A 24,793-nucleotide genomic window follows, 5' to 3' on the forward strand; every position below is an offset into this window, starting at 1 on the left:
GTAACTAGATGATGCTTAGACATCCTGAGGTTCTCTGTCAGATACTGCAACAATCTATCAAGTTCTTTAAAGAGTAGTTGCTCAATTCCCCCACCCACCTACATTCAGATTGGGTAGGTCTGGCATGGATTTTCGGCATTGGTGTTATTAAGAAGTTCTCCAGGTGATTTTTGGCTTCAGTCTTGGTTAAGTGTCGCTGACCCAAGATGAGTGGGGATTGTGGGACATGGAGCAGCAGGTCAGCCCTTGTACTTGGCTTTCTCTGGGATCCTGGGGAACACCAGCCTCAGAGGTGGCCCAAACATCTGGAAGGGACCCAGACTTAATGTACCCATTTAGCAGTTATAGGTCAGAGATGACACGGTCCTGAAGTGAACCACACCAGAAACATTGGACTATTCCCAGTGATGCATTCCCTCAAAGAGAGGTCAAAACTGGACCTCGCCAAGCAGAGAGAGCAATCTTACTTCTTTTTGTTTTATTTGATCTTCTGTAAATCAGCTACAACTCTGGTCCTTAGAACGCTGGGAGCTCCGAGCTTCAGGATCCTCCTACTGTGCAGACGCCCATGAACTTATCAACAAAATCAAGTATTTGGATGACTGTTGGACAAGATGAGCCCTTAGCTCATAATACCAGAGATTTTTTTCTCGAGCCTGTAGGCTCCCTCATACTCAATCGTTTCTAAGCATCAAAGTGGGAGAGGTTAGAACCTCCAACTTGTTCACAGCCTTGCAACCTGTGGGAGCAGCTGTGTGATTAAAAATGAAACTTAGCACATAAAAAATATTTGAAAATTTTCGTTCCTTTAATGCTGGAATAGTTGCCTCTGCATTGGACCCAAACCAATAAATGGGTAGAGATGACTAGTACATGAAAAATGAATGAATGGATGTATAGCAATGAACCTTTTGTAGATTTTCTCTGAAAAAGGCAAAAATGAAGCCAGTTTTCCTCCTAACTTTTAAAGGCCCCCAAATGGAAGACAGCAGATGGGAGGGAATAGGGTCCTGATGTTTTCTTAACCCTGTGGTACTCGGTCTAGGAAGTGCCCCTCTCACGGAGGCTGCCTGCATCTAATAGTTGTCACGTGCCACCTCCATCTACAGAAGACTGAGTTGTGATTTCAATTATAGTGAAGCTGGAACATATTCATTCATTTGTTCATTCATTCATTCATTCATTCAGCAAATGTTTCATTTGATTCTTCTAGATGTCAGGTGCAGTTCTGGTTCTTGGGATTCTGACAGGAACAAGACAAGGTCCCTGTCCTCACCAGGCTTTTCACTCGAGCAAGGGTGGGCTGGTTAGCCTCCTGGTTTATTTTGGGGTACATCAGGCAGGCTTTTTAGTCTGCAAATCGCCTAACCAGTCTTAAGCCCTTGTCCTCTCCCCTCAGCCTCCACCCCTGCCCTTTTCTCTGGCCATAGAACGTGGTCTAGTGTGAGGAGTCCACATTCCTCCGAGGCCTCTGGCTGCCATACTGTGGACCACAGGAGCCACAAGGTGTTGTCTGATGAGCAAGAGGGATCCTCACAGGGTGCTGGGCATGAGCGATGATACTGATATGGAACTTTGGTGTCAAAGGCCAAATCTAAAGGGAGACTCTTGTTGGGAGACAGTGTGGTACATAAGCCCAGCCCCTGGACTCCTGCCCATTTCTTTCTCTAAGGCCCAGCCAGGTGGGCAGGATATACAGGTAGGCTGGCTATGCAGGCCTGGAGCCTGGTCACCAGAGCAGGCTTACGTTCTGATGGAGGTTGCGCAGGGCTCCCTTTGGCTTCAATGAGCTGCCAGCAGCTAACAGTGGGTGGAGGAAGCCAGTTGGTAGGAGATCTGGCTCCTTGAACCTGTTTCCTTAAAATATTTCCCAATTCTAGGCTATCCATAGGTAGGCAGACTGACTTCTGCTGCTCCACCTTGAAGGAAACTTGCTTGACCTGGATGGAGAAGCTGTCGATGGGCAGTAGCTGGAGATGCACTGCCTTGGAAACACTGTGGTGAAGTTGAATCTGGAAAGGTCCCTCTGGTGGTCTGAAGGTCCCTCTGATTTTCTCCGCAGGCCAGGAGAGCAGAGCTGGTTTTGGTAACAGTGATGGCTCTTTTTGGCCTGGGCTCACTGAGACAGCATGATGGAGCAGACAGAGCAAGGGTCCTGGGGTCAGATGACCTAGATTCTGCCTCTGCTCTACTGTCTGCCAGCTGTGTGACCTTGACAAGTCACTTCACCTCTCTGGCCTTCAGTTTCCTGTCACTGTGAATGAGAGGGTTAGACAGGGTGGTTTCCTGGGTCCCTTCCAGCCTGGAACCTTTAACCTTTGCATTGTCTCTGTCCACAGGCCTCGCCCCAGGCCAGCTGTACACATATCCTGCTCGCTGCTGGCGGAAGAAGAGACGATTGCACCCGCCTGAGGATCCAAAGCTGCGGCTGCTGGAAATAAAACCCGGTCAGTGCTGGCTGGAGCTTGGCTGGGCCCGTGGTGGGAGAGGCGGGGAGTGCTGGGCTGGCCAGGACAAGGGTGCTTTGCTCCTTCGTCCAAAGAGCTGAGTTTTCAAGGAGAGGGCCTGCTCTCAAGCATCAGCATGTCCACACGTCCCCCTGAGCTTCTCTCCCCTCTGGGTGTCTTGTCCCTTCGCCTTCCTTTTGTCTCCCTCTTGCCACCCCAGGGGAGTAAAGCAAGCAGGTGCAGGGTGGGAACAGGCCCGGGAAGAATTACTTTCCCAGCAGAGCCGGAGGAACTGCAGCTCTTTTGTGTTGGGTGACACCTTCCTGTGGCCTCAAGTAAAGAAACCTGATCCCAGGTTGTGTGTTTCTAAGGAGAGCACACTGTGCACCCTCGCCCCTTACTCTGAAGGAACTCCTGGAGCATCTTACACACAAGGGCCAGTCCCTAAAAATAGAACCCATCTTGGATATGGAAATGGAAGAATTTGAGTTCAGAATTTGCCGCTAGGTGATGCTGATTGCTTTGTGGCCATGCAGAAAGAATTGCTTGGTTTTCTTGACTACTGATCTGTTACTATGCTTCTGACTAGCTGGCCATCTTCAGACCTGTGTCTGGATTGCAGCAAGGCAAAGTGATTGCCCTGGGTGCTTAGCTTTAAGGGAACCTTTGTTTCCGGGGGGTGCCAGAGCTGGGATGTGACTCAGGGTGGTGGGAACATTGCTGTCAAGTGGAGTAAATGCAGAGCTGAAGTGCTCCCTCCCACTGTCACCAAAGCAATGCAGACCTGGCCTCACTCCGGCCTTTCCACACTGACCCCTTAGGCTGTGTTTTCTCTGCAAAATCGCTACCTATAGTTGTTCAGGATGCTTTCACTCATAGTTGATGGTTAAGCCTGCTTCGATTATTTGCGTTAACCCCAATTTCACTTGTGTACAAGTTTTATTTGGGGTGGGAGGGGGCTAGATTCTTCAGTGCACTCCATCCTAGCTCCATGGCCTTGCACAATTTACAGACCCTTGCAGACTCTCCAGGGTAATGACTGAGGTTGTTCCCAACCCTCCGAGATGCAGGTTGTAGGAGAGCCAAGTCTCCCGGAGTGGCACAACCCAATAGAAATATAATGTAAGCTACATGTGGCATTTTACATTTTCTAGTAGCCACATTAAAAAAAGGAAAAAGAAACAGATGAAATTAATTTAATAATAGGGTCTATTTAATCCAAAATATCAAAAATATTATCATTTCAGCACATAATCAATATAAAAATTATGAATGAGATATTTTACTTTTTTTTGGCATTGTTTTTGAATTCCAGGGTGTATTTTATACTTCCAGCACATCTCATTTTGGACTAGCCACATTTCAAGTGCTCAGTTGCCACATATGACTAGTGGCATCCATACTGGTTAGTGTGGTCCTGACCAGAAGCACTGGGATCACCTGGGAGCTTGGTAGAGATGTGGAATCTTGGGCCTCACCCCAGACCTGCTGAGTCAGGATCTGCATTTTATCTGCATCCCCAGAATGCACACTGAAGTTTGAGAAACATTAGTCTCAAAGACTTATAGGTGGCTGGACCACAAGTCAGTGTGTCATGACTCCACATCATCTACGTTTCTTTATTAACATAAATAATTGTCGACATGAACAATGTATTTTGGAGCAGGGGGTCCCTCCTTCGTTGTTCCAGATCCGTTGGTCCTATCTCTTGGAAGTGGCATGGATGGATGATGAGGTAACCCCAGGTTTGATCCTTAACTGGACCAATTTAATTCTACCCCATTCAAAGCTTTATAAGTACTGTAGCGAGAGGGTAAGCACATGCTGGGTTGGCTGTGTGGACTTTGAGGGAGGGTACTATTCAGGTGTCCATCACTAGTTGGGTGTGTCTCCATGTTTGAGTACGTGAACCCTCTGGGTATGCTTCCCCCTCTCTATATAGGCCCAATGGGCCTTGGGATTTGATTCCTCGCTAGCCTTACAGGTTCATCATGAAGATCAAACGAGCCATGTGTAATAGTATTTGCTCTTTCTCACCCTTTTAATTAAAACAAATTTTCTTTTATTTGTTTAAGTAGGTAATACAGTCACATGTTTTGATATTCCAAAGATAAAAAGGATATATTATATGGTGAAAAATAAGACACAATCTCAAACGAGGCAATCAATGGTACCAGTTTTTTGAGATTCTTCAAGATAGTTTATACACACACCAGGAATGACATCTCTGTGACCTTCCCCTCCTCTTCTTGCACAGCACAGCCACCTTACTTTCTGCCCTTTCCATTTAAAAATATGACTCAGGCATTGGCCATGTCAATATATAAAGAATTTCCTCAGTCTTTTTTTATAACTACACAATATTCCGCTGCATGAAAGTACCACAGCTGATTTAACCAGGCTGTTCCCAATTGTTGTTTCTAATTTTGCCAATTTCACCAGTGAGGCAATGACTATTTTGCATGTATATGAGGACATGTCATCTGTAACTTGTTAATTTAAAGGCTTTTATTATACATACTTGACACTTATTTTAAATTGTTAGACTTTATTTTTTTAGGTCTTTATTCTTAACATTTATATGAAAAGTCTTTATTAAGAACACTTTATATCAGACTAATTGGATTGTCTTTTATAGAATCAAAGACATTTTGTGCTGTAAAATACCTCAGACATCATTAATCCAATTCCTTTATTTTATTGAGGTCCAGACAGGTTAGGAGACTTGCTCAAAGTCACGCAGCAATTCCCGTGGGAAACAGCAGAGAATCTAGTTGCTTGACTTCTCTGTTCAGTGCTTTTTCTGCTTCCTCATGCTGCTGATAAGTATACTTACAAAGAAATTTTAACAAGGTATTTTCCCTTAAAAACTTTATTTTATGATTATAAAACTAATAGACATTAATTATTAAAATGCACTGGAGATAGCTGGAATTCCTTCAGTCATAAATGTCAGACACTCAGATCAAACTAGCCTAAGCAAAAAAAGGGAAGTTAGTTCATGTAACAGTGAATCCAAGTTCACGTGGCTTCAGGCATAGCTGCATCCAGGGGCTCAAATGTTGTAGTGAGGGCTCTGTCATCTCTTTTCCCCTCATAGGGCAAGCAAGGTGGCCACCAGCAGCCCTAGACTCAGCACTCACCACGCTCAGCAGAAAGGCGGTTCCCTTCAATAGCTGTGGCAGAGAAGTCCCTGGAAGGACTGATGAGCTGGCTAGGTTTATGTCTGCCCCACCAATCACTGCTGCATAGGGGATGGGGCACTCTGATTGAATAATATTCATCATCATCATTACCCGTGTCTGAACAGCACACTGTAGTTTACAAAGCCCTTTATAAAGCATTTTCCTTTGTATCAGTTCCTTTGGTCTATACCATAGTCGTGGGAGGTAGAGAGGGAAGGAAGGGGTAAAAGTGTTATACGCCCCTTTTATAGGTCAGGGAAATCAGACTGTGGACAAAGCCAAGGAAAGTTTACTGCGCTGCTCACATATCTGAGAAGTGACAGTCTCTTTCTTGGTGGGACTGAGGCAAGAAGCTGCCTTACGAGTGTCCAGTCCTTCTGTCTACAGACATTTACTGTGGGCACGCTGGCCTCCCAGTGGCTGAATGTGGAGCAGCTGGGGTCACAGCTGGTTTTGGACTTGCCATCCTTGGCCCTGCAGTGGCATACAAGGGAAGGAAAGGAAGAACCCCAGGGCTGGTGGTTTGCTGTAGCCAAGTGCCCCCCAGCACGTGGTGTCTGTGATCATCGGAAAGGTTCCCTTGGGCTCTGCCCTCATGCTGGGGGCAGAGGCCGAGGTGGCTGTTCAGGTCTCAGGTGGTAAAGGCCCCACCTGAGATGGCCAGGGTCCTGTGGGAGGACCCTCTCTGGAAAGGTGAGTGCCAGCCTTGTTGAGGATGGGCCATCAGAGGCGTAGCCATATGCCAAGGTGGTGTAAGACCTCGACTAAACTGGGTTCACCCAAGGCAGGTTTGTTCCTCCAGGCCAGTACCCAGGCGCTGAGAAACAGTCAACAGCCAGGGGCTGGAATAAATGCCTATTCAAATGACAGAGCTCCTTTTCAGATAAACTTGTTCCCCCTCTTTGGGTAATGAGACCTACTACCAACCCTACTAAAAACAAAACCAAAACCCCAAAGCCTTGGGCCAAATGTTTGTCATTTCTGTATCCTGTTCTGAGTCTGTACCACCGGGGTGGCCCGGCTCTCAGAACGTACCACCACACAGCCTGTGACTGTAGGTTGTGAATAAAGATGCCCAGGAGTGCCAGAGAGTCAGTGATAAGGAGCCTCGGACCTCAGAGCATCGGGGCCCAGCGTGACCAAAGATAGGTACCACCTTCTTCCTAACGGCTGCACACGTTCACATTTGAATTTTTCACACAGGCCAAAATTTCAGAACAGGGCCTTCATCCAGGGCCTCAGCTGGCCCATATGGCACCTTTGTGCAAAAGTAGAAGAAGGCGCCCCCTGTGGGTGGACGTATACAAAATGATGCCCCTTCTGGTGGATTGTAGAGCGCCAGCTGGGTCTCAGCTCCCTTCTGTCCTCTTGGCAGGTGTCCCTGTGCAGGTGCCACCAGTACACCTTTCAGTGGCTCTGCCTTCACCATTTATAAAATGCTGAGAGGACCTTTCTCCTTTTTTGGAGTATGTCCTCGCTAAGTACAGGGTCAACTTGGACAATATTTTTAAATGACTGTCTCTTATTTTTAACCCATTTGATTTGGGTTCAAAGAGAACTGGGTTTTTTTGTTTGATACTTTTGAGTGTGACTCAGGGTAGAGTCATTGGTCAGAGTCCCTGGAGAACTTGCTGTAAATTCCTGGTAGGTGGGGTCAGTCAGCTGGGTGGACGGAGGCTCTCCTTCCCAGGGATAGAGGAGGAGCTGAAGGAAACAGATGGAGGGAGAGGCCAGGGATCTGCTCTCTTGTACACAGTGCAGTGGAATTGGGTGTAACCTTTTTGAAGGTCAGTGCATATCAGTATTTAAAAAGCACATGCCCTTTGACCTAGAAATTCTGCTGCTAGGAATATATCCTATAAATAAATTTGTACTCACAATGTATATGATTGTATATGATTGTCCATGGTGGCATTGTTTGTAACAAGAACAAAAAAAATGGAAACAACCAGAAGGTCCATTTATGGGGGTCTGCTTATGGGGGACATTCATAAAACAGAACCCTATTTTTTATTTCAAAGGAATGAGTAGAAAAAAAGGAAATGTCCAAGATATATTAAGTGGCAAAAAAAAGCAAATTGCACAGCATTATGTATAATCCTCTTTAGACAAACCTTGCTGAAAATTGATAATCAATTTGTCCATCCTAGGCTGAATCTCTTTAAATTTATGGAATCTAGAAGAATGAGCTTATGTTGAAAGAAGACGAATGAATGAAGCAACCAACCCTTGGCACCCTCCACCACCCAGCCCCTGTGATGCCCATCCTCTCCTTTCTCTCCCCACCCAGCCTGCTGCTGTGGGCTCTCTTGAGCTCCCCTTGACAAGCTCCAGGGATCGAGTTATGTCTCTAACCCTTGGAGCCTCCCTTGGGCTCCACCATCAGCACCCTCATCTTCTCAGGGGAGAGGGAGAGGAGTTCCCTGATTTGTGAGAGACAGCGGGCACTGGCCTGGAGCCGAATTATCTCAAGGCATGAGTTTCCTTCCATGTCAGACAATTTATCATGCCAACACCCGCCTTGTCCCTCCGGTCTTCCTTTGTGTCCCTGCCTGAATCCAGCCAGTGGCAGGCAGCTTTCAGCCACAAAGGCCAGCGTGTAATGTGGGTTAGAGTTGTCTTTGACTCCAGGTCTGCAGAGCTGAGAGCTCTGTCAGGAAACCAGGTCAGGGCAAGGGGAAGGAGTGTAGTTCAGGAATCTTGAGGGACCTTGGAGAAAGTCTGAGGACAGGGCTGCAGAACCATCCACTTCTGGTTCAGCTCCTCGAAGCACAGAGCTCATGTGGGCTGAGTAGACATCACTGGGTGGGGATAGGGGAGCCAGATCATGGCTGCCGTTAAGTCGTTTGTTCCTGGGCTAAATCATATGCTGGTGGAGTCCTCCCCAGTCCTGCTGTCCTCATCCCTTCTCCCTCACTGTGAATATGCCATCTTACCTATGTTCATTTACTACTTGCTGAAAATAAAAATGTGTCTGTGTTGGGGTGGGATGGGGCTGAGAGCTGGGGAGAGCTCTTTGGAATTTGAAAGCATTCTACATGTCCCTGGACCTATGTGTTTCTCACGCCTAACATCACCTCTCCGATCAGCCTTGAATAAACATCTCGCAACCTCCTACTTGCCTGGGCGTCTGAAGGACAACACATACAACATTATTTCTCTCTGCTGACTGACAATGCAGTTCAGTGTTCTCTGCAGCTTGCACTTGGCTGCAGAGGCGAATGCAAGGTGTTTCATGGTGCAGCCATCACAATTCATGCAACCTGAAGACGTGGGCAGGGGCCTGGTGCCAGAGAGGAGCCTCCCCTGGACCGCTTCCCCAAGAATGGAGCTCTGTCCTTGTGAAGGGGGAGCCGAGCTGGCAGCAGAGAAAGGTGGATAGTAAATATCCACCAGAAGGCCCTGAAGCAGGGCAGATGTTGGGCAAAAGCCAGCTGATTAAAAAAGAGACCTTTAACTTCACTATTTTTTTTCTTTTTTTGAATGAAGAAAAGAAAAAGGCTGGGAACAAACTTTTACTGTGTCCCTCTGGATTAAATGCTCAGGTTGTCTGCTTAGATCAATTTAACATCTTCCAACCCCAGACCTTTTGGTCCCCATGGTCTAGGGCAGATTTTGTCTTTGTTTTAGAGGTTGGGAAACCGTGGCACGGAATTAGGAAGTTAATTTCCCAGGGAACATCAGTGGTGAAGCCAAGGAAGGAACCCTACGGGGGAGCCTGTTGGAGCCGGCGCCATGTTGCTCCAGGACCCCGCACACATGCTCATCCTGGTGTTCTCAGTCCAACAGGCTTTCACAGCAGACGTTCTTTCTGCTCCTGAATTGTACCTGAGGCTTGTGAATCCCTTCTGCTCTGGGACGCTTGGGGAGCAGCACGGCTCTTTGCCACCCAAATTCCAACGGTGATAGGAGGGAAGGCAGCCAGGAGTGGGATTCTGGTTCTTTCTCTTGTCTTTCTTTTTGGCAGCCACTCAATGACTGGGCACAAATGACCAAGATGGTCACTGTCCCACCACACATTGTTGGGGGGAAACGAACAGTGACACAGGAACCCTGAGGAGATGGTAGCCTAGGGTGCCCCCAAGCAGAAGGTGCCATAGCCGTCCAACAAGCAAGTCACAGGGACCCTCAGAGGGGTGCCCCTCAAGGGGCGGTCCAGGCAGAGAGGCCTGAGTCCCGCCTGCCAGGGCAGGGGTAAAGAGGGCAGCTTCACCCGCCTGGGTACTGTCCCTGCCACACTGAACTGCCAGAACTCTACAGATGGGAGCAGGCTGCGGCCAACTTCCCCAGCTTTTGAAAATCCTGCATCTTAATTAGTTCCCTACTGCTTTTGTACATGGCCCACATTTTAATAGTCTCCAGGCTTCTTCCACCATTTGCTCTCTGATGTTCAGTGCGATTTCTCTTCTCCTCAAGACAGTCCCCTCTGACTCCTCTAGCACCCTCCCAGTCCGGGAACAACTTAAGGAAGGCTGATGTGCCAAGCATGTAGCCTGAGATTGATGAGCCTGTCAGCTGGCTCCCTCTGCCCCCCGCCCTCCCCCTCCCGTGGGCTCCTCGCAGGGATGAGACGGGCGGGGGTGGGTGAGATGCAGGGAGGTGAAGGAAGGGACCTGTGGAGCCCCCAGCCAGGTGTGAGCCAATGGACAACGCGACCTTCTCCCGGCCTGCAGAGGAGTCTGGCTGTGTCCTTCCGAGGGGGAAGGACGCTCCGGCTCCCACCCCCATCTGTCAGTGCTTATCTGTCTCCGCGCGGGGGGTTGCCTGAGCTTGGTACGGCTGGGAGAATGGATGCCTTCAAGTGCATCAGGGGGAAATGACCAGCCATTTATCTCTTTCCTGCAGTGTCAGAGCCTGCAGCCATCCATCCTGGAGGCCTGCAACAGCAGCCCCTTCAGCTTTCGTTGGCCTCGTGAGTAGGAGATCTGGAGAGAGGTGGGCAGGCCGCTCCTGCCCCGGCTTCATGCCCCAACTGGTGATGCTCCTCTTGCCTTCCTGGCAGTCTGGGGAAAGGAGCCGGGTCTGGGGGACTGATCCTGGGCCTGCCGGCGCTGCTTGTGTTCTGCGGGGCTCTGGGAGCTTGGGCTGGCAGAGGAAATGGGCGGCAGCTGGGAGCTGGCAGGGCAGCGTGCACAGCTGCGGCCGAGTGTCCACAGCCATGTTGTGCAGTTGGGCCTGGCAGAGCCACATTTAGAGGATGGGGTGCGAAGAATTGCCCTGTTCCGCCATTGCCTGTTTGCTTGTGTCTCTCCTCACAGGAAGGGGCACTCTTGGAGGGCAGGGGCCCATCTGATTCTTCTTCTGCATCCCCAGCACGAGGCTTGGCACATAGTAGGTGGACAGGAATGATTTATGAAAGGATGAAGGAGAGAAGATGCCCAGTGTTTGATCTCAAGCTTGGAGAACATGGCTTAGCTCTCATCATTCCCATTTCACAGATGAGAGAGACTGAGGTGGAAAGGAGAAGCCTTTGGCAGCTGGCCTGGCCTGTGAGGCCTGTCCCAGTTTTTCCATCTTGCCTCTCTTTGGTTTTACATCATAGGGGCCTTTGCTGTGCCCTACAGCTGTGCTCTGCAGGAGAAAAGGCACCAAAAAGAGATCACAAGGCTTGGGTTCCAGTCCAGACCTCTTCACCCACTGGCTCTGTGATTTTGGGCAATTACCCAGCTCCTCTGGCCTCAGTTCTTCATGTGTGAAATGGAGATCATGGCCGCTGCTCTGCTCGTGTCTCAGGGCTGTTCTAGAGTCATGGGGATGTGGACTTGGCAGGTGTGAGGAGGCACCGTGATGCCACCTCGATGCTGCACTGCTGGGTGGGCTGACAGGGTATCAGCTAATGCTATTCCGTCCCCAGCACCAACGACATGCAGGCAGCTCACTGCCCAGCTGGAAGAGTGTGTGCTGTCTGGCCCGGAATGGGAATGCATTCTGCCTTCTAGTATCTTCTACACCGAGGAGAGGAGACCTGGCGTCTGGCTGTAGGATCCTCCTTTACCAGAAGCACCACTTGCCCAAGCTCACCACTTGTGTCCTAGAACTCGGTCCTCTGGCATCCGTTGCCCGGTGCATAGAGATGAACTTAGAAGGCTTCCTACCTGCTTTGACTAACACCTGTTATCCTGTGGTGTGCTAGGCCAGGCCTGTCTGGCTGGGGTTTTTCTCCTGCCCTTGGCCTTGGCTGATCTGCCCTCTCCTTAGAGAACCATTCCTCTGTGCACTCACTCTGGCGTGGCTCCTTTGCCCCTCAGCACTGGGCACCTGGCTTCTGTCCTGGCTCACTGGTGATGCCCCCTGCTCGGGGGCCAGGGGACCACTCTCCAATATGTACTATCCCCGATGTATCTGGCAACCAGGACGTAAGCGCCGTGAGGACAGGGCTCGTCTGTGTCATGCCTGGCCCTCTCCTAAGCACCGGCTTGGTGGTGGGGCTCCACACGCATTGCAGTAACTCCTAACTGGTCTCCCCACTTCTGCCCTCATCCCTCTTTGTTATTTTCAGAGCCATCCTGTAAAAATTTAGGCATCATTGTGTCACTTGCTGCTCAAAACCTCCAAGGGCTTCATAGCACTCAGAGTGGAAGCCGGCATTCTTGCAGTGGCCTTCACGGCCCTTCAAGGCCCCTGTCATTCTCTGAACTGGGCCCCTCCTCTTCCCCCGCTCCACCGTGCTCCCAGCAGATGGGCCAGCTGCAGGGCCTTTGCACTGATGGCTCCTTTTCCTGGAACCTCCTTTCCTGGGTAGCACTGTGGCCCCCTCCCTCCTCCTTCAGCTTTGCGCTTTCCTGGCCACATTTAAAAGTGTAACCACCCTCCCACCACCCTGATACTCCAGCATCCCCTCCTCTGCTCTGTTTTTCTCCAAGGCACTGATGACCATCTGTCATACTGTGCGTCTCGCTTGTTTATTTTATGTATCATTTCTCCCCCACTAGAATCTAACTCCTGTGAGGCAGGAATTCTTGTCTCTTGTTCACAGCTGTGTCCTCAGCACCTAGAACAGAGCCCGGTACATAGTAGGTGCTCAGTAATTGTTGTCAAATGAATGAACAAAGCAGAGCGTCTTCCATGTGGTTCTGCCGAGATCTCCAAATCGGCAGGAAGATGCCCACCCTGGGACTGCAGCAGGGCCAGCGTCTCGGCCTTCGAGCTGTCTCATCCTCAGGCTCCTTGTCCTCTTCACCACTCCTCTTCGCTTCCATTCTTCCTGTGCCCAGGCCCAGGCTGGGGGAGGCTGTGCCTCACCACTTCTGGTCTGAGAGTGTCAGAGGGTGAGGGGTTTGCCAGAAGTGCAGGGAGAGGAGAATTTAGGAGGTGACAATAAGGGCACCCACACTGATTGAGCACCCCCCTTGTGCAGACACTCTATATCCATATTTCATTTGGCCCCATGACAACACTGGGAAGTGGGTTTTTTCTCAGTTCTACAGATGAGATCAAGGCCAAGTGTGTAGTTTAGGTACTAGAGCTGAGATTTCACCCCCGAGTGGCTTCTCGCACTTTCTGGTTACCTGTATTCCCTCGAACCATTCACCACTCAACCCATTCCCATCATCCTTCCCCTCCCCACCATCCTGCTAAGCTGCATTGACTTGGTCTGCTGGCTGGCCCAGTGGCCCATTCCTTTGACAATGTGCGTGTTTTTCTGTGTCTCAGGGGTGGAGGGATGCTTATCTGTGGGGCTGACCGCTGGGGGCTGGAAGCCATCCTGGCGTGTCAGCTTAGGAGGGGGGTGAGTGGGTAGGCACAGCAGAGAGTGGGGACTGGAGGCCATTTGGGGGAATGATCAGTCCTCCTGTTGTGTGGCTATCCTGGGATTCTAAAACAAGTGGTAACAAGGGCCTGCTGGGTGCAGCCTGGGTGATGGGTCCTTAATGTGAACCTCATCTATTTTGAGCTTTATGAATCACAAAACAGGGAGTCAATGCAGCCGAAAAAGGGCACCCCTGAAGAATGAGCAGATGGATTCCTGGACCTGCCACCGTCTTTGGAAATCAGGGGTTTGGTTCCCCCCAGTCTCTTCCCCTGTGGAGTGAGAGATAACAGTAGCCCCCCATCTGCCTCCCCATGAGTCTGAGAGTCTGATGGGGATAAATGAAATAATGATTCTTAAGCTCTTTGTTCCTTGGTGTAAGTTGATGTATAAATCCAAGGAAATATAATGAGCTTAACTCCTCAGAATAATAAGCATCCAGAAGAGAAAACTGCACATTTGTATTTTTAAAGAAAAACTAGAGGCAGGTAAAGAAAAAAAAAAATCTGAGCACTCTTGGTGTAGCAGGGGGATCGTCTGCCATTGTCTGTGGGATTTCTCCCTCCCTGTTGTACCATAACTCTATCTCCAGGCCCCTGCGTCAGAGAAAGCCCATGATGGATGGACGGATGGATGTGCCTTGTCGGGGTGTTTCACCACAATTTCCCTTGGGGCAGTCTGTCTGTTGGCAGAGCACAGCCTCCCGAAAGACGGTATCTCTTGCAAACTCGACAGCTAACAGACAGCTCCTCTCTTTGTATATGTCCCCAAAGAAGAACTGTCTTAATCTGTTTTTTATATGGCATATTTTATTATAATCCATATATAACTTGCAGGTTCCCAGTCCTCCATCCTGAGCCAAAAAATGCACAAGGAGTCAGAGGCTCCGGGAGCCTGTGACATCCAGGCGTTTGCATTTTCAAATGACCTGGGATTTAATTACTCACTGTGGTCCCGTGTTGCACTTTTGGGCTCATCTCACCCGCATCCTGTTAATGAGCTCAGTGGCTCCAACAACCCAGTGGAAGCTATGCTTTCTGTGTGTGGGGTGGCAGGCTTGGGGCACCTGTGTCAAAAGCCTGTGGCTTTGATCTCCACCGGAGAGGATGGCTGCCCTGTCCACAGCCCTGGAGAGAAGCCATTGCTCGTCACTGGCAATTTTTTTCTTTGCTTTTATTTGTGCTTTTCTTCCTTTTTTTTTTTTTTTTTAAAGACTTTCTATCCTTCAATCCTTGTTTGTCTAAGAGGGTTTTTCTTATTTGGAAACCGATTTGCTTCGGTTTGCACAGAAGCCGTCTCTGGTGTGATGGATCGTGCTGGAAGTCACCCAAGGAGTATCTCTGTTCCCAATTAGAAGTGGAGGCAGAGCTGCTTACGGGGGCCCAGGGAGGTGGCTGGCTTGGGTGACAGCTGCTGCTGCTCTGGAGAGAGTAACGATCCGTGGGTTTATATCCCTGTGTATAAAATCAGGCTAATTTAAAGATGAATTATGTGTGTGTTTTGGACCATTTTCTTTTAATGTGAAAAGTGTGATGGCTCCTGTCAGGTTATGTGGTCCCCAAATTTGTGCAAGGGTCAAAATGAATACACTTTTAAAGACTTACTAAATCCTATATCCAGATGAGGTGTATTAGAATAAAACAATCAATGAAGTCCCTAAGGGCTCCATAAGGAGCGTGTCTAGGAGGGACATTGTGCAGGAGCTTGGACCGGATGCCTTTTTTTCCCGTCACTCTGGGACCTCCTGTGGTCAGGAGCCAGAGAATGTACCCTCTGCTGGTTTGTTGGGAGGGCACTGGTTACTCCACCACCCAGACCTTGCAAACCTTACCCATGGTGCTTTGAGACCTCGGTGTGCCAGTGGTCGGCTAGAATGCTGTCCTGGAGTGGCGCTTGGCCAGGTGTTAAGTAGGCAACATGCAGAACCGTACCTAACGTCCTTCCAATTTTTGGAAGCAAATCATAGTGGATGTTACTTTTAATGCTATAAACCTGTACTGTCCAATACAGTAGCCACTAGCCACATGTGGCCATGCGACACTTGAAATGTGGCTAATCTGAATACGTGCTGTAAGTGTAAAATACATACCAGATTTTGAAGACTTAATGTGTATAAAAGAATGTAAAATATTGAGGTAATTTTTTTTATATTGATTACATGTTGAAATAATAATGTTTTGGATGTATTGGGTTACAGAATATATATTATTAAAATTAATTGCATCTGTTGCTCTTTACTTTTTAAAATGTGGTTACTAGAAAGTTTAAAATTATGTAAGCGGCTTGCATTATATTTCTATTGGACAGTGCTGCTGTACCATTAAAATCAGCATTATTCCAACTTTGATAATAATAACATGTAGCCTCTATAGGGCACTTAGAATATCCCAGGTTCTCTGCATATATGATCTAATTTTTAATCTTAAGTTTTGAATAGAAAAAAACATGAAACAAAAATTGGTAAGCCTCATTTTCCACTCTGTTTCTCACCCTAGTTTTTTTTGTGGGTCTTTCAGAGTTTCTTTATGTCGTGTATTACCTTGTTTGATCCTTACACCAACACTATGAAAGAGATATTACGATCATCTCCATTTTAACACATAAGGAAATGGAGACTTAGGAGCTTAAGTAACTAGCTGATGGTCCCTCAGCTAGTACGTGACAGGCTAGGGTTTGACTCCAGGGTTGCCTGAAAGCAGAACTTCTATGAACCTATTCAATGTTTTGGTCGTTAGGCAAGAAGGATGCCGTTAAGTTCCTCTGTGACCCTGGGACAGCCCCTTGTCTTCCGGTGCTCCGCTGTCCTCATTAAGCGATTGCACTCCAGAAGCCATTGGAGGTCCCTCTAGCTCTTTGCACATAGGGAGCCCATTCCACTGCTCCCATTTTGGTTCTCTTCTCCTTCTTGATTCTGATACTGTGTCCATCTGGGAAAGGATCAGAGGACCAAGAGAGTAGATTGAATTATGGGAAAGCAGGATGGAGGAATATTTAGCCAGGGAGGAAGAAGGAGCAGGAGAAGGAGGAGGAGGAAGTTCACAATTGATGGAAAATTCTGTGTGGGATCCAAACTGTTGTGGAAGAGCGAATACCATATGAGGATGTTCAGATAGAGCAGAGCCCAGAACCATGACACAGACCCACCCTCAGCCTCAGCAAAGGTCTGCCTATGATCTCAAAATATGAAAACTATGGAGAGAGTCTAGGGATGCAATGCAAAGGCACAAAGGTTGGAAAAAGACTTTTCAAAGAAGGACCAAAGAGAGGCAAGATGAGGTCTGTACAACCTAGAGATTAGGTGAATGGGTGCTGGAGGCGGATTCGGGTCAAGGCTGGACTTAGCTCCTTACCACCTGTGTCATATTAAGCAAATTCCACACCTCCCCGTCTTCATCTGTAAAATGGGATAATAACTGTGCCCACTTCTTTGGTGGCAGTGGGGATTAAGTGATACGTAGCAATAACAGCTGCCACATTTTGAATGATTACTACATGCCAAGCACTCTGCATGTACACAAACATATCAATGCCCATTGGGGCTCACCCTGGGCCTGCAAACTGCTAACAGGGGTTCAACAAGTGGGGCCCTTGTCATGACCTTAATGGTGTCTAGGAAAAGATCATTTGGCTGCATTCTTGTTCTGCTGTGTGGCTGTCTGTGAAGTTGCTTAACTTCTCTGAGCCTCAGGTGACCCATTTACAAAATGAGATGGTTAAAGCAGATGATCTGTAAGGCCTTTTTCAGCTCTAAAATGCCGTGCAATTCTGGAAATAGAATTTATTTAGTGTTGAGAAGGCTAAGGGGGATACTAAAATATGAACTTCAAATATATACACATGATTATTATAAGTTTGAGGAATGGTGACCAGCTGTTCTCTTTTGACTGAGAATGGGACATGAGGCAACATGCTTTAATTGTTTTAGATTAGATATTTGGAAGCCTTTTCTGACTTGGGAGAGAGAGTAATATGTCATCGGAGCAGGCTCTGGAGTTGCACGCGCTGAGCTCATTAAAGCAGACAGTTGATGATTTTTCTGACGCTCAACTTCAATGTAACTTCATCACATAGGCCCTCCCTGACCCCCTGGTCTAAAGTAGACCCCCTACCGTATTCTTCCTTCACATTTCTCTCTGTTATTTTCCACTATCACATGTGACACTTCTGCTTGCCTTTTTGGTGAGAAAAATCCCAAAGACTTTATCTCTCAAGGGACTTTAGATACTGTTTCTCCTTCCTACCATCCTCTTCTGGGGACTGGTCCATGGGTGTGCGTTTCTTCATTTCAATGGGATGCCAAGTGCCCCATCCTTGTGGACTGGTCAGCCTGTATCTGGTTCTGGTGGAGGAGACGAAGGGGTAGGGAGAGTTCCATTTGAGTGAGAATAAAGCCCAGTGGAGCAGGGCCTGATTGTGCTGGTTATATCTGTTTGTCCCCCCACCCCCCACCATCCACTCTCTGTCCTTCTTTACACTGCCCTGTGCCCTGGGAAGCTGACCTTGGTGGGCTGCATTGACGAGGGTCCTTTGCCCTCTGGTGTCTAGCTGAGGTTGGCCAATGGGAAGGCAGAGCAGAGATGAGGGTGGAAGGAGAGAGACATTGGGCTACGGTTCCCTCTGCCTTGGTTCCCTCGCCCACGAGCCCACAGAGGCATGGTGCTTCTGCTGACTGGGAGCTCTGCCCTGGCACTCTCTCCAGGTTCTTGCGAACACTCTGTCCCTCCAGGAACAGCAGTGGTAATGGCTCCCCAGTTAGCTCCCTGAGGTTTCATCATTCCTTGTTGTTCCCTTATTCCTGCCCACACCTCTGTAAACAGTCCCTATACTAGACTCTCAATTCCCCCTACAAATGGGCATTTGTTTCCCCTGGTTGTTTTCTGGGGCCCCACTCCCTCATGTTCTTGCACCCATCTTACCTGGTACCCGGTAGGGACCACGCATCTAATTGCCAGGGGGCTATGAGGTACAGGATCAGAGGAGAGGTTAGGGGAATATTTTCTATTAAATCCAAATATGATCACCTATACCTGAGGTTTCTGTTTTTAATGAAATAAACCAACAAACCAAACAACGCCCTTTTGGGTTAGGAGTTGGGGGGACATCTTGAGAAAGGGGCTCAGCATCCCTCTCTGGTTTCTCTCGTGGGCAGGGCTGGCTCTGGCTGCCACTGCTTCCCTGGCCGCCTGACCTCAAGCCCCAGGTAGCTGGTCAAACTCTGACGTCTTCAGAAGAAATGGCCCGGTGCACAGGCACTGCGGCTCCTGATGCTGATCGGAGGCCTGTCAGGCGTCTGCGCTCATTCTTCCTTCCTTCTTTAGAGGCCTTCGTGGCCCTGGTGGGTTGATGAGCACAGCCTCTCTCAAGTTGAAATAGCTTTTCATGGAGCACCCTGGAGCTGGGCAGCCAGCACGGCCGAGGGGAGGTCGTGGAGTTGCCTGACATAGTTGGGATAGAGGGAGAGGATGATACGACTTGTGGCCAACGTTGGTGTGTACTGCTTTAGAATTTTCAAAGCACTTTAATTAAAGGAACACTTTTGTGCCCCACAAAAGGAGCCTGAAGGGGCTGAGCATTGTTATCCTCACTTTGTAGATGCAGAAAAAAGGCTCTAAGGTCCTCAAGCACCTTGTCTGTAGTCACAGGGCTGGAGAGTGGCAAAGGCAGGACTGAGACCCAGGCCATCTGACCCTGTGTCCATCTGATGCCCTTTCTGCTCTGCTGTCTCTGAAGGTGCAGGCAGGGTTGGGGTCTATCTCTGGGATTGTGAGCTGCAGATGGAAAAGCTGGACCCAACTCCAGTCTTCCTGTTCCACCCGGAGGAGAGAGCACAGGCCGTCCTGAGTCCTCCCTGGGAGCTCTGGTCCCTGCATGCCCTCAAGGGCCATCCCTCCTGTTCCTCCTGCTTCTAGTGGCCTGACACTGCTCTTCTGTCCTTGTTTTTTAGAAGTGGAGCTGCCCCTGAAGAAGGATGGGTTCACCTCAGAGAGCACAACCCTGGAAGCCTTGCTCCGCGGGGAGGGGGTTGAGAAGAAGGTGGATGCCAGAGAGGAGGAGAGCATCCAGGAAATACAGGTATTTCTGTGCCCGCTGGGACACCCCCAGAGCATCACCACTGTGCTTCCAGAACTCCAGCAGTGGCTCAGGTCCTCCTCTCCAGGGCTAGGCCTGAGACTCAAACTGCCTCGGGGCACCGTTGCCGGGAAACTGGAAAATTCTTTTTGGATTTAACCTGTCTCCAGAAGTCATTGTTCCTCCTTGATCTCCCCATTTATCCATTCAAAATGTAGTTTTTGAGCCTGTTGTGTAGCAGGTACCATGCTAGGTCCTGAGGGTACAATGGTGAGAAAAACTCAACAGTGAGATGGATTCCTCACCCCCGTGGAGCAGACAGTCCATAGTCCAGAAACGTCGGGGTTGTCTGCACTGGCTAGTCCCGAGGAAGTCCCTGCCTGCCCTCCACCTCACGCCCCGTCCTCGGCTCTAGCTCACCAGTCGTGTCAGTCCTTTCACAGCACAACTCACGCCTCCTTCAAGGCCAGGGTAGAAGTCACCTTGCAGGTGGGGTTGGTGGCTCCTGTCCCTGTGTATTCACCACCCTCTGTGCACAGCACTGCTAAGGCTGTCACACGCAGGGTCACCGTGCAGGAGTATGATGGTGTGCTCTGACCATTTCTTATTTATTCATTTTGAATCCCCATTTTCCAATACCATGGTTGGCACAGAGTATTTTAATAATATTAATTAATACAAATATTACAGAAGAGTTTTTAATAATTAAATATAAATTATTAAAATTAAATTACATTTGTTAAATTTATATTTTATATTAAATTTTATATTTTATGTTATACATATTATATATTATAGTATTAAGTATTTATTAATTTTACATCCAATTTAATATTTATATATTAATTTATTAGCATTATAATCGCATTAATAACAGTTAGATTGTTGGTTTGCTTCATAAGTGTCATCGAGTCAGGGACCATGCCGTTGTGTTCACCATTGCGTTCTCGGGGACTTGCGTGTGCCCACCCAGCAGAGTTGGGTCTCAGTAAAGATGTTGACTGAATCAGTGAATCCGGCCTCCTTCTCTGCCATTCCTGTGTTCAGATAAACGCTGGAGTGTTTTGCATTTAGTTGTCATAACACGGCTAGTATTTGTTCCCCCCTCTACTTCCCGTGAGCTAGAGCCCTAGTAAAGATCCATATTGACCGTAACCTTTGTGTCTCTAACACACCTTGGAGTCATCTTCCACTCCTGTCTGCCGCACGCACCCAACATCCAGTACATCAGGAAGCCTGTCGACTATGCCCATAACAGATGTCCAGAGCGTAGCCCCGTCTCACCACATCCGCCGGCTACCCCGGTCCCAGCCACCCTCATCTCCTGTCGGAGCTGTTCTGATTGCTTTCTGAATGGGCCCCCTGCTAATGGTTGAGAGGGAGCCTTTTAAAATACAAGTTGGATCCTGTCATTCCTGGGCTCAAAATCGTGCACCGGCCCTGTTCTCCCAGAGCAGACGTCAAGGGCCTCTTACCTCTCTGACTCGGCTGCTTCCTCTTTTCCTGGCTCCCTGGGCTCCAGGCACACCGACCTGATTGCTGCTCCTAGAACACACCAGCACGCTCCTGTCTCGGGCTTTGCTCCTGCTGTTTCCTCTGCCTGCAGAGTCCTCTCCCCAGACACCTGCTCGGCTGTCACCCTCACCTCCTTCAAGATTTGCTCCTATCTCTTCTCTCTGAAGTTAACCCAGACCACTGTATGTAACACCACATCCTGTGCCCTCCCCACCCCACACTCCTGATTCTCACTCTGCTTTCCTTTTCTTTCCCACAGCTCTTACCACCATATAACATACCTTGTAATGTACTTATTTATTATGTTATTGTTTATTTCTGTTTTCTTCCAATAGAATGTAAACTCCTCAAGGGCAGGATTCTCCGTCTACCTTGCTCACTAGTATATCTCAAGCGCCCAAACAGAGCCTGGCCCTTAGTAGGTACACAATAAATACTTATTGAATGGATGCACGAGTGAACGGATTCCTCCGAGATGCCATGTCCCCAGGCCTTCCCTCTCCACACGTCCTACTTTGCTGGCTGGCCCTTCATCCTGAAACAAAGCTTTGCTTGTGCCACTCCCTTGCTAAAAAACTTAGCGAAAACACTTTTGTTTCCTACTAAATAAATCCCAAATGATGAATGTGACCTTCTTGGGCCTCTTCACTCTGCTCCTAACCTGGTTTTCAGCCTTATTTCCTATGCTCCTTCACCCAATCTGTTCTTCAGCCTCCTTCCCTCCGTGCCTTTGTTCGTGCTGTGCCCTTGATCTGGCGTACCTTTTCTTCTATCTCCGTGTATACAAATTCCACTCATCTTTTAGGCTCAGCCCCAGTGCCACCTTCTCCAGGAAGCCTTTCTTGATTCCCCCACGTCCAGAGGCATCTTTTCTTGCCTCTGGCATTTAGGATATCTAGTGATTTTTTTTTGCTCTTCATGTATTACCCCCCAGTTTTGGACTTTCAGATCTTTGAAGTCAACATCTGTCACATCTGTATTTCCCATTAGAGTATGTCTTGCTCAGTTAGTGTAATGGGACTGAATCAGTGAATGGGACAGACCCATTGTCCAGAAGCCTTGAAGCTCTAGTGACAGGTAGCCCTTTTCTTTTAAAGCTGGTGGTGGGTTCGAGTTCTTCTCAGGCAGCATTGGGCCAGTATATGGGTTGTCATTGTTGAATCGTCATCATTACCATCATCCCTGATGTAAACTGTGTGTCTACTGTATGCAGAGCATGGGGCTGCCATCTACTGTGATAGAAGCCAAAACTGGGACCATAAGCCAAATGAGTTTATGTGTTTTTATTAGCTTTGATTATTAAAATAAAGTACCTATGTAGTAAATGGACTGTTTTGTTCCTTTTTTTCATTCATTCATTCAACCAAAGTTTATTGAGTGCCTCCTCTGAGCAGGCACTGTGCTGGGTCCTGGGAAATAGAGAAACAGAGAGAGACCTGTCCCCTCTGCTCATACTTATATTCCAGTGTGACCTACAGACAGAAAGCAAGTAAACAAACAAAATAATTGCATTTCAGGATAAGTGCCATGCAAAGGACAGAGTATGAAGATTCAGTATAAGAGGACGGTTGGATTCTAGGTAGTGTCCTAAGGGAGATAAGGGATTTAACCTCAGTCTTAAGGGATGAGAAGGAGCCAGCAAAGTGAGGATCCCAGGGAAGGGCTTTCCGGGCAAAGGAAGAGTGTGCTTGAAGGCCTCAAGGTAGGTTTGAGCTCATTGTGTTGAAAGAACAGACAGAAGGCCAGTGTGGCTGGAGCCTGGTGCCAGGAGAGAAGGGCCTAGGATGGAGTTGGAGGGGTGGGCGAGGCCAGACCATTCAGGTCTCTCAGGACATGGAAGAGGCTCTTGATTTCATGGGAAATGAAAAAGGAACCCATTTGGAGGTTTTTAATCAGGGCAGTGAATTTGTGTGTCGTCAGGATCCCTCTGGCTGCTGCGTGGAGAGGATACTGGATGCAGGGCCAACAGTGGAAGGAGGGGAATCGGTTAGGAGATTTTTGCAGTCTTCCAGGCCAGAGATATTGGAATCTTTAAAAAGGAATTCCTTCTTCTTTTTTTTAAAACACAACCACAAACCATTGTTATCATCACCATGAAAACTGTTTAGAGTAACAGGGAGAAAAGTTATTTTAAAATGTGTTTATTTTCCAGATAACGTCCTTGGACAGAGGATGGAAGTGTGTTACTGGGGGATCGGCTGCATCTCTAGTTGCACACCCCTGCCCTTCAGTCCTTATACCGGATGCCCCCACTGCTGCCTGAGCCCTGAATACGACCTTTGTTTGTTAGGAACTCCTCACTCCTCCTGAGTTCTGTAGAGGCTTCTGGTGTCGGGCCGTGTTGCAGGAAACGTAAACACTGGGGCGACTGGTGTCACATCTGAGGCCTGGGGCACAGGCTAGGGGTTCTAGAGACACAGGGAAGTTGGTGAGGAGAGGGAGGAAGAAGCAGTTTGCTCCCGGACATTGAGGCCATATGGCACTTCTGGGGACTAGCCAAGCTGCTTTCACTAGTCTTTCACCTTCCAACCCAGAGTCCATATTGCAGGTAATAAATACCTTCTTAATAAAAAATGATAGTGGTGTCAGAATTGTGCTGAGATGCCAGAGGCAATGACCTTTAAATTCGAGGCACTTGGAACTTACCATGACTTCAAGACCCGGAAAGTTTGCAAGATGGCTGTACGGACAGCAGCAACAGTTGTAATGACGATACCTCGTATTTGTACTACTTTTCACTGAAGGCTGCAGGGCATTTGGTGTGTCCTTGTCTTGCTTGACTTTCACCCGTGTTCCCACTTAGAGTTCAGGAAGCCAAGATGCAGGGGGGTGAAGAGGCTTGCTCTGGGCCTGGGCCAACGTTTCCTAGCTGTAGGCCAGAGGCCGTGTCCGGCAGACAATGCTACTTTTTTGTCAGGTGGCTAAGGTTGGCCCAGAGACGTGTAAGCGCTGTCAGCTGTTCGCTTCCCAAGTAAACCTAGTAGAGAAGCCAGAGAAGAATTTGCTAGACCTGTTTTGAGTTCTCTGGGAGGATTTGGTAATTAGTGGTATCCTGACCCCTGTGATGAGGTAGAGCTCTCTGACAAGAAGGCAGTGGGAGAAGGTCACTGGTCACTCACTCCTGGGCTTCCCGCTTGGAGGACAGGCCAAGGGCATTATCCAGAATGCCACGTGAACCCTGATGGTGACACCAGACTTCAGCGCAGTACCTGCTGCTTTCTAAGCCTTTTCATAGCTGAGTGCTTGTCACAGCATCTTGTCATCACCACAAGGACGAGCGCATGCTGTTATCCTGTGTAACATGGTACCCGCCAACCTTTCTAGCCTCATCTTAAGCCAATCTCTCCCTGAGCCACTGAGCTCTGGTCATACTGGCCACTTTCTGCTCCCTGGACAAGCCATGTTCCTCTCCCTGCCTCAGGGAGTTTGCTCATGCTGTTCCCTCTCTTTAGAATACTTTCCCTCCCTCCTCTCTGTCTCCATTCCAAGGCTAGGCTTTTCTTTCCTTTATATCTCAACTCCTTTAGGTCACTTCCGCGGGGAAGCCTTACCTGACCCTCAGATTAGGTAAAACTCCCTTCTAACACCCTCTCGTAGCAGCTTGATCTTGCCTGTCACTGTTTTTCTAGCAGTTGTAATTATATGGTTATGTATGTTGTTTAAATGTTTCCTCCCTTCACTAGACTGTAAAGTCCGTTTGGGGCCAGGACTGGAGCCATTTTGTGGCTTGTCTAGCATAGCACCTATTATGTAGTCAGCACTAGACAAATGTTTGTTGGTTGAATGAATGAATGAATTCCTATTTTATAATTGGAACAACAGGCATG

The 24,793-nt window shown here is 48.5% G+C and overlaps 1 protein-coding gene across 4 annotated transcripts in view; it reads left to right on the plus strand.

Moving 5' to 3' along the window:
* DPF3 (double PHD fingers 3) overlaps positions 1 to 24,793 on the plus strand; it is a 241,609-nt gene that overhangs the window by 115,850 nt on the left and 100,966 nt on the right. For all 4 annotated transcript variants that reach the window (XR_015556157.1, XR_015556158.1, XM_087448284.1 and 1 more), the window contains exons 3-4: positions 2,340 to 2,447; positions 19,327 to 19,454. Coding sequence is in view for 2 of the 4 variants with exons in the window: in XM_087448284.1 (XP_087304410.1) it covers positions 2,340 to 2,447; positions 19,327 to 19,454 (236 nt within the window). In the remaining 2 variants the exon portion in view is untranslated. The remainder of the gene's footprint in view (positions 1 to 2,339; positions 2,448 to 19,326; positions 19,455 to 24,793) is intronic.

The sequence above is a fragment of the Ceratotherium simum genome, chromosome 24 (genome assembly GCF_057802395.1).
Source record: "Ceratotherium simum simum isolate JZ-2026a chromosome 24, ASM5780239v1, whole genome shotgun sequence".
Classification (NCBI taxonomy): Eukaryota; Metazoa; Chordata; class Mammalia; order Perissodactyla; family Rhinocerotidae; genus Ceratotherium; species Ceratotherium simum.